General features: G+C 32.3%; 2 protein-coding genes and 1 long non-coding RNA gene across 7 annotated transcripts; 1 reads left to right on the forward strand and 2 right to left on the reverse strand.

Annotated features, from left to right (window-relative positions):
• Window positions 1-274: 274 nt before the first annotated feature.
• On the reverse strand, window positions 275-4,866 carry LOC113003758. Its single transcript, XR_003268667.2, has 2 exons — window positions 4,728-4,866; window positions 275-2,898 (listed from the first exon to the last, which is right to left on the reverse strand). It is a non-coding gene; the product is annotated as an uncharacterized LOC113003758 (long non-coding RNA).
• On the forward strand, window positions 2,324-11,022 carry LOC105199611 (zinc transporter 1). 2 transcript variants are annotated; one of them, XM_026134560.2, is made up of 8 exons: window positions 2,324-2,743; window positions 5,675-5,866; window positions 6,467-6,689; window positions 7,704-7,965; window positions 8,057-8,174; window positions 8,272-8,487; window positions 9,172-9,282; window positions 9,860-11,022. In XM_026134560.2, the coding sequence occupies exons 2-8, from the start codon at window positions 5,690-5,692 to the stop codon at window positions 10,067-10,069; spliced, it is 1,317 nt and encodes a 438-aa protein (XP_025990345.2). In that variant the 5' UTR covers window positions 2,324-2,743; window positions 5,675-5,689; the 3' UTR covers window positions 10,070-11,022. The 2 variants fall into 2 exon arrangements, with proteins under 2 accessions (XP_025990345.2, XP_039308816.1); XM_039452882.1 differs by lacking the exon at window positions 2,324-2,743 and adding an exon at window positions 5,100-5,421.
• Window positions 11,023-11,244: 222 nt separating this feature from the next.
• LOC105199608 (trypsin-3) lies at window positions 11,245-15,321 on the reverse strand. Of its 4 annotated transcripts, XM_026134562.2 has the most exons (9): window positions 15,179-15,321; window positions 14,541-14,799; window positions 14,235-14,383; window positions 14,005-14,114; window positions 13,521-13,621; window positions 13,140-13,375; window positions 12,431-12,658; window positions 12,035-12,233; window positions 11,248-11,895 (listed from the first exon to the last, which is right to left on the reverse strand). In XM_026134562.2, the coding sequence occupies exons 4-9, from the start codon at window positions 14,102-14,104 to the stop codon at window positions 11,740-11,742; spliced, it is 1,020 nt and encodes a 339-aa protein (XP_025990347.2). In that variant the 5' UTR covers window positions 14,105-14,114; window positions 14,235-14,383; window positions 14,541-14,799; window positions 15,179-15,321; the 3' UTR covers window positions 11,248-11,739. The 4 variants fall into 4 exon arrangements, with proteins under 4 accessions (XP_011165073.2, XP_025990347.2, XP_011165071.2 ...); XM_011166769.3 differs by having other exon boundaries at window positions 14,235-14,799; XM_011166770.3 differs by having other exon boundaries at window positions 14,235-14,799; window positions 15,175-15,315.
• Between the last annotated feature and the right edge of the window lie 4 nt (window positions 15,322-15,325).

Consider the following 15,325-nt stretch of genomic DNA (forward strand, 5'->3'; position numbering starts at 1 on the left):
TGTATATAATTATGTTTGTGTCTTTTGTATGTAAGTACTCGCGTCTTTGTGTTCTATATAATACTTAATCCTGATATAATGGCTATAATTTTGAAATGAAGCTTATCTGGTTCCTTTGGATGCATTTATCAGTCTCTTCTTAAAAGTTACTCTTTTTTAGTTTTTTAAATTAATATCGCTAAATAATATTAATTCATCCACAAATGACATGACTCAAGACACACGACTCAAGACACATGATTCACACAAGAAAAATATGAAAAGATTATGTAGGTCTTTAAAAATATCATTGTATCAATTACAAATTCTACCACTGCCGGAGTTAAAGTGTCTACCATACATAAAGTTGCGTTTTAATTTCCTTGAAATTCATAAAAATTTTTGTAGCTTTAACATGTATTTACGTTATTGCTTAATCCGATTTTGTACGATGTGTACTTCTTCCGGTCTTCAAGCCGTTTATTTGTAAATTTTTTATATAAGAAAAATCGCGAATATATCGAAACCGCTGCGGAATTGCGTATCAGAAGAGAAGATGAAAAAAAGAAGGAATTACGTTTTCACACGTAGATTTTGCGTTCGAATATGAATATCCTTGAACACCTCGTCGTTAAGAACATGTGGTTATCACATGTCTGACGATTAGACCGATTGATTCCGAATTTAATCGGAAGCGTCAAATTGAACGTATTGTGCCTGTGCTACAAATACTTGAAATAATAAAGATACAACTCTCGCTATATATATCTTGCTTCTTACGAATCTTTTTTCAAAACATGGCATAATACTCTTGACAATCTAAGTAATACTAAAGAAATATTAAACTCAAGAACTTCGTTTACAAACCATTGTTTTACACTTCAAAGTTTACGTGACAATTTGAAATTTGAAGACAATTTATATTTGCGAGATAGAATTTATTAAAAGCTCCAAATAGTTATCTGTCAAAAACAGATTTTGTAAAGTATGCACTATAAATTTTATCAGTATGTTAGTAGAATTATAATAGAATCTGTTAATACAATGACAGATTGTCAGCAAACATCAAGAATGTAGAATTCTCCATTTAAACAATTGTGACAGATTCTTGTTTCTATTGCCAAGTTACTGTTAGATTATGCTAAAACATGCCCTTAATACAGTCGTAATAAAAATAAGATTAATAGAATTAAAATGAGAATATATTAGCAATACATAATATGAATTAAAGCAAACAAAGAAAATTTATGGATGAGAATATAAAACACAAGTTTTTTTTTCTTTTAACTATTAGGTGTGCTTGGAAAGTTTGTTTCAAATTTTTTATGTAAATTCAGGACGCAGTATTTTACTCAAAACTAAATTCTGAACTTCCAAAGACTTAAATTTTTTGTTCCAAAGAAAATTTTTCAAAGAGAGAAATAAATAGTAGCCAAATGGAGCAAGATTGAGAGAATACAGTGAATGAGGAAGAATGTCCCATTAAAAATGCAGTAGTTTCCTATGGATGGACATGAGATCTAGCATTATCAAGATGAAAAACAACATCATGTTGATCAGTTCAAGATGTTTTCATTAGTTTTTTTTAGGACTAACATTATTGTATAGAAATCAGCTTTCACCACCTGTTGTGATCTTAAAAAAAAAAAAAAAATCTTCCTTTTGATGCCATTGAAACAGCACGTCGCACTGTTCAACGTTCCATCAGCTGACGTTCACCTATTTCGTTGAGCACTCAGACATCCAGTCGAATTGAGAATCATAGCTTCTCTCAAGTAGTCGTGCACGTGGAGACGGACTCTCCATACACAGAGAACATCCCATTCAAGATCTGCAAAATCATGAAATCACATTAGAAGTAATACAGCATCACACAACAAAAGTAGACTTTGGTTTTTCATCATTCTACTTGATTTCTATCGAAATGATAGCAATTACTTAGGAAGGCCCGCGAGGTTCCTGAGCTCACAGAATCGAGAATCGAGATTTGTTGACAAACACAAAATCATTTGGAGCGCCCTCGCTCTCACTAATCACCATAGCAACGCGGAGCGCGAAATTGAAATGAACTTTCCGAGCAATCTTTTGTGTTAAAACGATACTGGCATCTTTCAATTTATCTTTTTTTCATTTTTAAATTGCAAACACTTTTTTAATGTATAATTATTGATAAATTCTTATTGACAAACATAAGCGAAAGAAGTGTCAATATCCGTTTCTTATGTGTGTGTCTCTTTATGTATAATTATGTATATGTATCTAATCACATTATATATATATTTTTTTTTTTTCATTTTTTCAAATTAAAATTTTTGCATGATTCTAGTGTGGGCGACCAAGACATCTCTTTATTTATGCTCGGTATTTTAAACTACATTTATCGCGCGCGCGGAAAACTCGGCCCGCTTCGCGACGCCTCGCGATTGGTCAGCCACGAGGATGGAGTTCTTCGTGAAGTTTTGCGAACGCGGCTTCACCAGCGTCTCTTCTGGCTCTTCTGCTCTGCTTGTCGCAGGTTGCAGTGTGTGAAAGGGGTAGAGATCTTAGTCAGCCACAATGGGCGCTATCGTGCGCCGTAGTTTTTCGTCGTGTGACTTCTCCGTACCTGCCAGCGATGCACACTACACGTACGCGTGATCGCGCGGCGGAACATGTCCAGGAACGTTCTTCTTCACGCGCTGTGTTCAATTAGGGTCACTTGATCGGTGGCGAACGCCGGGAGACGGCAAACGGGCGCGACGGATTTTCCTCTCGCCTCTTGCAGGTAAGTGCGGCGAGCGTCGCGTACCCTCTTTTTTTTTCTCTTTCCTCTCTTCCCTTTTGATCTCATCCTCATGCACCTCACCCGAAGGTGAGATGCTATGTATGTACCTTCCGTATCATTGACGGCCGCCGATCCCGATGCGTTTCTGCCCACTTCTACAATTTAAGATTGTAGATTAACTTGGATCTCTGTTCAACACTTAATTCTTTATTTTTGTTTAATTCTTGAAACTAGTGGAAGATAAAAATAAATTGTAAAAGATAGAAATAGATCTGTGGCTGTCAATTGGATCCCGCGGAGATAATCGAAGATCAATTGATATCAACTATTCTCCACTTGGCAAAGATGTATGCGAGTGTGCATACACATAACATATGTGAACTTTTATGTATACTTATATAAAATATTTTTCTCAGCATGCCAGAGCAGCCAGAGCTGGCATATTGGGGAATTTTCCTTTAAACTTGAATTTTATTATTGTTACGAAAAATTTTTTTTGGAGGCTAAAAAGTTGAGAATTTTAGGGGAAAAAATGTAAACAGCAGGACTGGGCATTTTCGAGTAAAATATAAATAATCTACATTACATATATACAATGCAAATTATGTTTTAAGTGTCATTTATGTCATATAAAATAACATATAAAGAATAGATAAGAAATGTATATGTTATAGGCAAATAGTTATTTTAGGAAAATAGTATTTGACTAGGCAAATGCTATCTGCCTTGACAAATGTAGACAAATGTAGTTTATGTCTATTTATTTTTTTGTATTTAAATGCTATTTTTCTAGTCAGATGCTATTTTCTTAAAATAACCATTTGCCTATGACATATATATATATATATATATATATATATATATATATATATATATATATATATATATATATTAAAAATAATAAAATGGAATGTACTTTTCTATTTTTTATGTAATATAAATAAATCTTCTATGATCCGTTTATTGTTTTATTTATATGACATGTAAAACACTTTACGTTGTATTCAAGTAATGTATTTTATCGGTGAATACCCAATTTTGTTTTTTATCTACCAAAAAGTCCTCCATAGTAATAACAATTAACATAAATTTGGGGCAAAACTCAAATTTCTGGCAACTTTGCAATATACATTATACATATACTTATGAAACGCTGAAGGATCTCAAATTAATGTTAGTGGCACAAAAAAATGTATGCAAATTAATTGATCAATTATAGTCAAAAATTTAAACAGTAAGGTAAACAATAGTAAATCCAAACTATTGGTTTTCTTTCCCCGGTGAAAATTTTTTTAGAATTTTTATACAAATTGAAATATTTTTCAGAAATACTGAGGAGTCTACATCTTCTTGTAGAATTTTTCACATTTCTACAAATCTAAAATATTCCAAAATTTCTTATTCTTGAAAACTTCTGAAGAAACCTTGTTCAGATTTTATTAAACTTGTTCAGATTTTATTAAAAATTACAGATACTTCTAGACATTTCTGAAAAATGTTCCAATTCGTATAAAAAATATGAGAAAATGTGAGAAAGTTATATTATACAGAAAAATTTTTTAAAAATTAAGTAAAATATTCTGAGAAAAATTTTCACTAAGGTATTGCTTACATCATATTGTTAGCTAGACAGTACACAATATTTTTAAGAGTTACAAAATAATTTTATAATTATAATATTTTAATATTTTATAAATATATATTTACAAAAATATTTCATATATTTTCATGATTGAAAACATTTCAAACATTTTTGGATTAAATCGATCATAAAGATTGATCATAAATATCACAATAAAATATGTATAAAATATTACAATAAATATTAATCTTTTTTACTTTAAATCCTGAATGTAGAAATATGTAATCTACATTTTAATAACATTTTGAATAAAAATTTTATAATTTTTTTCTTCATATATGTATATATCTATAAAATATTTAAAAATATAAATAGTAATAAATATTTAGATTTATCACGTACCGTGCACTGCTTAAGTTTTTTTTGTGCCATGGTCCTGTCTTTCTTGACTCCGCGTTGCGGACGTGCAAGTGCTGGGTGTCCGGTTAACCGAAAGCGTCGATAACGTCAGTACTCTTCCATTATCTCCTGCCCGACGGTCGCGTTTCTCACACAGAGCCGGCTGTGTCTCGCTGTGTGCAATCTCATCGGGCGCCGCGGAACCTTCTCTCTACCGATTCTGCGGCTCACGATTCTCCCCGCGCGATGAATCACGTACCTTTCTTGCCGTTCCGCTGTGATTCACATTCGTTTCTCCTCCTCCTTCTCCTTACGGCTGTCGCCGGATTTCACGGCGAACGGATTATAAGGAAGCTGTTTTAATCGTGCGATGACTCGCACGTGTACGTACTCGCGCGCGACCCCGTCGTCCTCGATCATCCGAGTAAGGGCGCACGAATAAGAGTGGCTCCAGGCCCACACACACACGGTTCCTGCCGCGTTACACTTGGCCGCGTTGTGTCCCCCTTGACGAACGAACAAAGACCACGGGGGGAGAAAGCGTACTCGGGATTCCATCAAGATCTCCTCGAGCCGCGATAAGTCTTCCTTCTTCGCTCTTCGATCTTCGGCTGCCTCGCTCCGCCTCGCGAGTTCATCATTCTTCTCTTCTGGAGGGAGACAGTTTCCCTGTCCGACGTTGACACCAGCTCTTTCGGTACTTGACACGTCTCAATATTTGTGACGAAAATATTTTCAAGTGACGTGTGTTCAGATATTTGCGGAGTAACAAAGTTATTGTGTACTCATTTTCGCACTTGTGTCCATGGACTCAAAGGGTTATAAAAATAAGTGTATATTATTAGAAACTTCTTGCGAAGTTCTTACAGAAAAGCGACACACGTACACGCAAACATGAAGTACTTGGCCTTGACAAGAGCGCTTACCCTTACATTTCCTCGTTTTTTCAGGTCAGAGCAGATACCATGGGTCGTTACACGGGAAAAAAATGTCGTCTTCTGACAATGCTGTGGCTGACAGCTTTATTTTTTTTAGTCGAAATCGTAGTTGGTTACGTGACCAACTCGATGGCTTTAATAGCAGACAGTTTTCACATGTTGTCAGATGTAGCCGCATTGGTGGTAGCATTTCTCTCCGTAAAGGTAAGCTCCTCACTGTTATGCTCACTATTTTGCATTTTCAAGATATTTACTACTGGGAAAATTTTGAAAATGATAGATTTTTAAATTCTTTCCAACAAAATTGTCTCTTTGATTTTTTTTTTGGTAATATAACATCGATTAGCAATAAATATAGTATACACATCCATGTACATTCTCTCGTAACTTATGAGTTTACTAAAAAAACCAATTAGTAACAATAAGAGACAAATATATTCTTTTAAATTGATGGGTGTTTAAATCATCTTTTAAGTTCTGTAATTTTAGTAAAATATTTTTTAGCACTTTCTTAAAGTTAATATACAACTCAAGTGGCTTTACTTTGTGAGTGTACAATTAAAGAACATTTAAAGGTCTAATAAAATAAATTTATTTCAAAGCTGCATTAAAAAAGCTTTGACCTTATTTGGAATTTTGAAAAAAATTCTTTGGAAATCTTTTTACAAAACTTGAATAAACACCCTGATTTTATTGGAAAATTGTTTTTATATAAAGTTTTGTTGGAAAATTCCAAGATTTTATACAATATTCTTTTATCTAACAAAGTACAATTCTTCAATTATATGTGTTTTTTTGTTGTAGATGTCGCCGAAGAAATGGTCCAAGAATACCTTTGGCTGGGCCAGGGCCGAAGTGTTAGGAGCTTTGGTTAACGCCGTTTTCTTGGTCGCCCTATGTTTTAGTATTACTGTGGAGGCGTGTAAAAGATTTATTGAAGTAGAGGAGATACACGAAGCCAAATTACTCGTCGCAGTCGGGGCACTTGGTTTGCTGGTGAATGTGATAGGTTTATGTTTATTCCATGGTAAGTACATCATATGCATTGTACAAGTCAAATTTTATTTGTTTTTTTTTTATGAGACTTAAATTATTTGAGGTATATAGTGATACATTTATTTTAATGTTAGGCGATTGTCTTTGCTTTAAAGATTCTCTAAAATTGTTTTATTTATTAAAAGTGTAAGAACATAGGAAACTCAATATAATAAATATTTGTATATTGATTTGAAAGAATCTGGACTCTCTACTTTTACAGACATGTTTATTATTACTTTCTCTCTCTTAGGTAATATTTGTAAAGTACTTTATTCATATTTAATATCTTAATTATTATTCTTTTAATCATATGATATTTTAATATCTTAATTATGATAATAGATAACAGTATTGTAGATATTTCAGATTGCTGTTTGTATATAAAGTTCTTTGTTCAATATTGTTACGATGTGTTATCTTATTATTGGTGTTCATGAAATTTTGTCTTTGGTCAAGATAAAGAAAAATTGATTATTAAATGTATATCTACTTAACAGGCACAGCAAGATTTAAAATAAAAAGCTTCTGTAAATTTAAGGCAGAAATAAAATTCTTATAGAGTTACTACGATGAATTTATGTCTCAAGAATATAAAAACAAAAATATCTGAGTTATAACGTAAATACTAAAATTTCATGGAAGCGGAGAAGTGTAAATAATACCCAGTATATCTGTTTCATTATCTTATTGGTACAATTGATACTAAACTCACTGTAACTGAAAATATTTGAAGAATTCTTGATTAATAAGTGAATATTGAATAATAAGTGAATAAATGAATATTGATAATACTAAAAAAAACTTTAGAGAGAAAATTTTATTATTTTATTGTATTTCACAAAAGATTAATTAATCTTATAACTGTTGTATCCAGTATATTTTATAGTTATACCACTTGACAGCTAATATTTCTCGCTTTTAATTCAATGTCTACTTCATATATCTTAAGATAAAATTAATCTATTTTATCAAACGCAGATATTAATAAGTGCAATTATTGTAGAACATGGAAGTGCTCATGGCCACTCACATGGGATATCTCGAAGTCATAATAGACTAAGCACTTTGGTAGGCACGGATGACAATGAGAATGATGAAGCTTACAGACCTTCGACACCCCAAGTAAAACGAGCGCACGGCCATTCGCACGACGCAAGTCAAATGAATATGCGAGGCGTTTTTCTTCATGTACTTTCCGATGCGTTAGGGTCAGTTATTGTAATTGTGTCTGCTCTAATTGTATGGCTGACGAAGTGGAAGTACAGGTGATTGTGTACTATATACTTCTATGTATCCTACATAGACAGACAGAGAGAGAGAATTAAATATATAATTTAATCATTTTTTTTTACATAGATTCTACATTGATCCTGCACTGTCGCTTTTATTAGTCATTCTTATCTTGCGTTCAGTGTGGCCGTTACTTCAAGAATCAGCTTTAATTCTTTTGCAGACCGTGCCAACACACATTCAGGTAGCATATTCCTAGCTCCTATAATTTAGTATGTATAATAAGATATTTAGAACACATGATATATAAAATGACATTATTTGCAAATTTATTTGTACAGGTCGACGCTATACAACAACGTTTGTTGGAAAACGTAGACGGTGTATTGGCTGTACATGAATTTCATGTATGGCAATTGGCAGGTGATCGTATTATAGCTAGTGCGCATATAAGATGTAGAAATCTTTCGGAATATATGAAAATTGCCGAACAAGTTAAAGAATTTTTCCATAACGAGGGCATACACTCTACGACTATTCAACCAGAATTTATTGATGTAAGCAGAGATATAATAGTAATATTACATGAAAGTTTATTCGTATATATTAGATCATTTACAAAATAAGATAGGACTTTTTATTTTTGGTATTTCTCCGGTATAACAAAAGATAATATCATGCTTTGAAGTGTTATTCAGTAGTCTCCGTTGTTATTGATGACACGGTGCCAAACTGTTCATAGCTCACTAACATTATTAAAAGTTTCATTTTTATTAAAAAAAAAAAAAAAAAAAAAATGAAAAGGTACTACCTTATTTCGTAAATGACCTAATGTATAAAATATTCTTATGTAGCATGTGGTATGAAATATTGATTAGATCGATCTAAGATTTTAGATTTAAAAACATAATGGAAGTTTTTTGCAATAAACTAAGTGAAAATGAATGCAATTTGTTATTTCGGGTAGTTTTTAAAAATATATTTAAAGCTTTTGACGATAACAAGTTACGATTAATAAAAAGTTCGTGAGTCACGTACGTTGCAAGAATTAATGCACGATCTTTTGTCTAGCGTCAGTGAAGCGTAAAGTGAACATTCATTAAACTGTCTGCGACTCATGAATAAACCACGATTTGAGCTTGTAATAAACTAAATGTTTTTGTTGCTAGATACTTTTTAATACATTGCAAAATACATTATTAGTTTTAATAAATTAAAAACATTTTTTTATCCTTTTCTAGTATCATTCTAATAGCGAAATTAAAGAGACTCCTACAGAAGATTGCGTGTTGGATTGTCCAAAGACTGATAAGCCATGCAATCACGCGACATGCTGTGGTCCTTCCAAACAAGTAAGTGTTATGAATTTCATGTTTTCACATTATTTATCTGTACATCCTCTTTGTATTCGTACATCCGTATATATTCTTTGATTCCCTAGTACAGCATGGAAAGAGATATAAATCCTCCATCTGTGTATCCCAAATCTCAAAGATACTTCGGGCGATGCTTAGACGGCATAAAATCAGAATCGAATACGACTATAGATCGCGATAATTCGTCTACGTCTGGAAACATAAATTCTCTACTTCATCCATTTGAAAGTATAGTTATTTCTGTTTGTGAATGAAAAAATATCTTTGAAAACCCATTTAATTTAACTAGCCGTTTTATATTTAAATTAAAATTAATTATATCCAAAACCAAGTTATAGTAAGATTGTATAGTCAATGATACGAAATTAAAATTGTACATAAATTCTATCTTCATATTTGTTTGAGTAATAAGATAAAGGAGAATTGTAACACGCATTTTATTGATACGTAACAAACATTGCCTGTATCGTGAAATTAATTTCTTTCATTTTTTGTTTTATCCATTAGTCTTACTGATAAGATTTGTAGACAATAACTTATGTAATATATCCAGGGTCGTGAGACTCCTTCACCTGGAGAGACGCCGTACATGTGCAGACAGCGTAATAGCCTGGCGCGTTCGACCGGCTCTATAGGAGGAACAGAACAACAAGAAGTGAATGAAATGGAACGCGGACACTTATTGTCACTGCCCACCTCGCATCCAGCGTCGTTCCACTCCGTCCAAGTTCCCCACCCTCACGTTAATGCACCAACTGTCTGAGCTCTCCTCGCATTATCTAAATATCTACCTCCATAGTAAAATACGCGAGATGCGCGTCACGATTTATTGTACAAATACAATAAATATGTATCTACATATTAATTCATTAATATCACGCAGTTGATGGCAGTGATCGAATGATACATACATACACACACACACACACACACATACACACACACACACACACACACACACACACACACACACACATATATATATATATATATATATATATATATATATTTACATATTATATATATATATATGTTTGTGTATGTATGTATACTAGACAATTAGTGATGTCGCGATGTGGAGAAAGAAACTATAACTATACTAGGCAATTGCATATATTAATAAATTATTATATTCGTGAAATCGTGAGAATTAAAATGATCGTTGATACACTTTCTTCCTTTCAGAGATAGTTTGGCGAATAATCTGTCAGTTTCTTATCTTTGCCATCAATTATAATAAATAATTAAGATACTTGATAATTAAAACCCAAAGGCATATTAATACCAAATATATTACGTTACATAATGCTGTATATGCTCTATATGCTCCAATATAAATAAGAAAATATTAAATTTTTACTGTAAATTTCTTAGGAAACATTTCAAAATTAAAAGACTTTGCGACTGTTTGAAGCATAATTTACGTAAAAAGCATGTAGTCTAAGTTAAGTACTTTTTAAATCTCACTTGTACATTGATTGACACTACGGTTTTGTATAAACCCATTTTGCGGACTTCTTTATTTATATGTAATTTTTATTATGTTGATTATATAATATGTAATTTTATATAGTAGGATGCAAATTTATAAGCAAGAGTACCAAATCTCTTCGTTACATCTGTATTCTTTCCTCCATATAATTATTAAATATTAAGGCTGTATATTTTTTATGTATTTCTTAGAGATTTAAGCAATTATAAAAGAAAATCATATAAGATGTGTATTCTTTCCTTTTTCCCTATCTATATTGCTTATACAATACCTGCAATTTTAAAAACAAATAACTTCTGTAATCTTTGAAAATCTTTTTATATTATCTTTGAGCAATAATATAACAAAAATTAAAAACTAAAATAGGAAGGATATCGATATCTTTCTTTTAGAGAAAAGGGAGATTTTTGAATGGAAAAACGGGCAGCAAGTAGTTTGCCATAAAATTATTCAACAAATTTAAACAAACTTTATTTTGTAATAATAGCTTTTGTAAATAGCATTTAAGAAGAAAATGTAATGTCAAGCATTGTAAAATCATTTGTATATTCATAAGTATAAGCTGATAAAAATAATATTTTTTTCAGGTTTGCTATTTGATTCTATTGCAAAATTTTGAAACGTTACAAATAACATATCCTTTTTCAATACTCTATCAATTAAATTTCTTTAAAAATTTATTTTACATTCTTATGAAGAGACTAAATTTTTAAATATTTAAGTCCAGTTTGTAGAGCGTTTGATTACAAAACGACATTTTATTAAAACATATGTATATGTATGTGTATGTGTTAATTCTCTTACAAGATGTTTGTAATGATCATGTATTAATGATTTATTGCACACTTTTACAAGATTTAACTGAATATGAATATAAAAAGTTTTCTTGTTTACTTAACTTTTTTAAGATATAATATGCTATACATATATTTTCAAGAGCGCTATGTCATTTGTTGCCAAATCCAGGAAAGGAAGTTGTACACATCAGTATATACTCCGGGTACTCCATCACTCGCGCAACCTATACCCCATGTCACCAGGCCGACAACCTGATAAGGCCCGTTATTTGAACACACCAGTGGTGAACCTCCATCGCCCTTTAAAAAAAATGCATAATAATACTGTTAGAATAAATTAATAAATATGTGTTGAATTAATAAAAATAATTTCATGATCTGGATTCCTATATAACATTCGTAATTTGACAAGAAGCAATATATCATATTCTCATATTACAGTGCACGCGTCTTTGCCGGCTTCCCCTCCTGCGCACATGAAACTGGTGTCCAGAACAAAGAGGTCACCGAGTCGGGTCCTTCGAAGTGCTGTTTGACAATCCACTCGACTCCGCACAGGTACGTCTACCTCTCTCAGGATACTTGGATACTTTCCGTTACTTCCAAAGGCATCTTTTCCCCAACCCGTCACCCAACATCTTCAAATTAATAATATCATAATCACAACGACTCATTACAAAATTATAATAAATTTGGAACATTTCAATGTTCAACAAAATGCTTAATGGTACAAAAATTAATATAATTGCAGTGCAAGGTAGAAAGCACAGATACATTTTAGATTAAATTTAAATGTGGAGAGTTGGAAATTATTTTTAATATTAATTATACGTGCCTCGTTCCTGCGCTAACCGCTCCAGATGGCAAGCACGCCGTATTAATATTAGGACTTGAAATGGGAGCAGCCGAACACAGTTTAAGCACCGCTATATCGTTCTGGAGATTTTGTGAATTATATTGAGGATGTACGGTGATTTTTGATATAGAGATCTCTACGTACGGATTAGGTTCGGTGGTAACTTGAGCATCCCACTCACCTAATCTTGCTTTAATCCCACCATTTCTGCAACGCATTTTTAATAAATATGCATTATGAATAAAAAATTATTGAAATCTGTGTATCAAAAACAGTTTTAAAAATTAATTCCTTTGAAAATCAATAAAAAGGTATTGTAAATCGTGTCTTTTAAGAGGATCTTAAAGCAAATTATCGACATTTTTTTATTACCTTGCTTAAAATGTCTTGGTAAAACCGCATAGAATTTTTTTTCTTCTGTAGAAGATATCTTCGAATTGACTTTACAAAGTTTCAAATTCTTATATACACTTAAAATATGCACAAAAATAAAAGATTTTACACTTTTAGGGGTTTGTCCTCGTAGATATGATACTGGCTTTTTTTAAAGGCGATTTCACACTAATACTAAAAAAAAAGTTTTTAATTTTCAAGAACTTTCAATGAGTTAAAAATTTTTTTTTTTGTTATTAACATGAAATCACTCTTTCATTTTTATACGTAAAGAATTTGTATGTATAATGCTTACACATAACCAGCTACTTTATGAGCGGCAGTAAGAACATGTGTTGTACTGATGAGAACTCCTCCTCCGAGGTAAACGTTGTTGTCAGTTAAAACAGCAACCATCCAGGGATATGCACCGTAAGCGGCTTGTCCCACTGGATGCGCAGAGGGTGGAATTTTTTGAAGGCCGCAAGAAGGATTATCTGGAGTACCACCAGATGAACAACAGAACACATATCCAGAAGGGCAAGTTGATCCCTAAAAGTATAAAATTGCTGTTAATATATTGGTATAAAATTATTATTAAATGATATGTTTATGTAAAAATAGTAATTCACTTCTCGTATAAAATTAATTTATATATAAAAATTGGTAATTCTAATTTTCAATTAAAATATATTACCGTATTTACTATTCTGATGTCAATACCGCCAGTGCCCGTGGGACAGGTAGTTCCAGGAAAACACTGACAATTATTCGGACTTGGATTATTCACGATATAAGCTATAAGAGATAATCAAATAAGAAAAAATGAGAAAATGTTAATACAATAGTCCACAAAAGAGCTAAATTAAGAAATCTTTCTCTCTTTTTACATTTAGAAATTTTTGATATTTAGATAACACATTTAAATGACTACCCAGTTAGCTAAATCTGAGAGAAAAACCTATTTTGTCAAACACCCACAACAAATTTTCTTGGCAGAAAAGTAAAATTGAAAACTCAATAAATAAATCGTTTGCAAAATGCAAAAATGTAACAAACTTAATAATTTTTTTTATCAATCATCTTTCTTCCTTTCTATTACTTGTTACATTTTATTAGAATTTTTACATTTCTTCACAAGTATCACTACAGCAATAATATATACTCGGTATAGTACCTACTTGTTGCCATTGGAGTGTCTGAAAAGGTCATCTGTGCAAAGACAAATCTTTGCTGCAACAGCTGACACAACGGCAGTAAAAACAGCAAGATGTTATTCATCTTGAACAATCTGAGATCAGTGAAAGAGAAAGAGTTGAATATGCACTCTTGGAAACGAAACTGACTCACGACAAATAAAACACGCAGAGGCAACTTACGGAATTTATATAAAACACGGAGTATGACTTACGGGATTTTTATATCTATGTATATATAGACATAAATGCGTCAGCGTGTTGTGAAGCGGTACACCGTTTCCGTTTTTCATAACTTTGAGGGGAACATATTAGTTCGTGCATCCTGCCGGACAAAGTATAATGCACGACCTTTCACGGTGCGCTAGAAACGATCGTTCTTGGTAACGACACTCGGTGGGTTCCCCACGAGCTATCAGGTATAAAATATCTGGCACAACGTGGAAAAAAAAATAGAAGCAGCAAATTGCTTCCGATTATAATTACATTGTATGCGCGTAATGATCTATAGTAATGCACACCAATAATAGCGCCCGACGGTATTCCCAACGCTGAACGAAATAGTTGTGTCCACAACTTGACGCGTAGAGAAAGAACAAGGCCATTCTCGTCTCATTGACAAATACGCAACGAAGGTCACTAATCAGGAATCATCGGTGCGAGCAAAACGTGAATCACGCATCGCTGATCTCATTCGATATTATGTGTTAAAATGCATTGTTTGTCGAAAAACATTGTTGCATAAGAGGTCATAAATTATCCCATCTTGTATTGTGACACCTGTGATAAAAGGGCGATTACGTAAACAAATGGACACTACAACATAGAATCGTGTTTACAAAAATGCGATATCTTGTGTGTGCTCTGTCTTAGCGTTTAAATTTATTAAAAAATAAACTGAAAGTTCAGTCCTCAACTCTGCTGTTTTATTAGAATCTTTATACTATTATATCCTTTAGAGATCAATTAATACGATTAAAAAGCCCTAAAAAATAAAATTTCAAAGAAACAAAGATTTTACCAGATAAATTATCGAAAGCAAATTTGCAAATAAAATAGTAAACAAAATAAAATACAATATGAGAGTCAAATAGATCCGAACAAAACAGCAGGATTAAAGAATTTTATCAGCTTATGATGAAACAAATAATATACCTACATTGAAGTTGCACCATTTATCAATCACATAATAAAATTGTTCAAATTTGTTGTGAAGAACTTAACCAGGAAAATTCGTCGAAACACTTGAGAAATCTATTCGTCCTCCTTTTCATGCTTACGTGCTAATGAGTTAACATCAGGATGG

The sequence above is a fragment of the Solenopsis invicta genome, chromosome 8 (assembly GCF_016802725.1).
Source record: "Solenopsis invicta isolate M01_SB chromosome 8, UNIL_Sinv_3.0, whole genome shotgun sequence".
NCBI classification, from domain to species: domain Eukaryota; kingdom Metazoa; phylum Arthropoda; class Insecta; order Hymenoptera; family Formicidae; genus Solenopsis; species Solenopsis invicta.

What these genes read in the sequence shown, in the direction of transcription:
- LOC105199611 (XM_026134560.2), top strand. Translation starts at nt 5,690, where the DNA reads ATGGGTCGTTACACGGGAAAAAAATGTCGTCTTCTGACAATGCTGTGG. An exon ending in AGGTTTATGTTTATTCCATG is followed by an intron (nt 6,690 to 7,703) that starts GTAAGTACATCA and finishes CAATTATTGTAG; the next exon opens with AACATGGAAGTGCTCATGGC. An exon ending in TTCAACCAGAATTTATTGAT is followed by an intron (nt 8,488 to 9,171) that starts GTAAGCAGAGAT and finishes ATCCTTTTCTAG; the next exon opens with TATCATTCTAATAGCGAAAT.
- LOC105199608 (XM_011166771.3), bottom strand. Translation starts at nt 14,104, where the DNA reads ATGAATAACATCTTGCTGTTTTTACTGCCGTTGTGTCAGCTGTTGCAG. An exon ending in CATAAAGTAGCTGGTTATGT is followed by an intron (nt 12,659 to 13,139) that starts GTAAGCATTATA and finishes AATGCGTTGCAG; the next exon opens with AAATGGTGGGATTAAAGCAA. An exon ending in GCGGTTAGCGCAGGAACGAG is followed by an intron (nt 12,234 to 12,430) that starts GCACGTATAATT and finishes ATTAATTTGAAG; the next exon opens with ATGTTGGGTGACGGGTTGGG.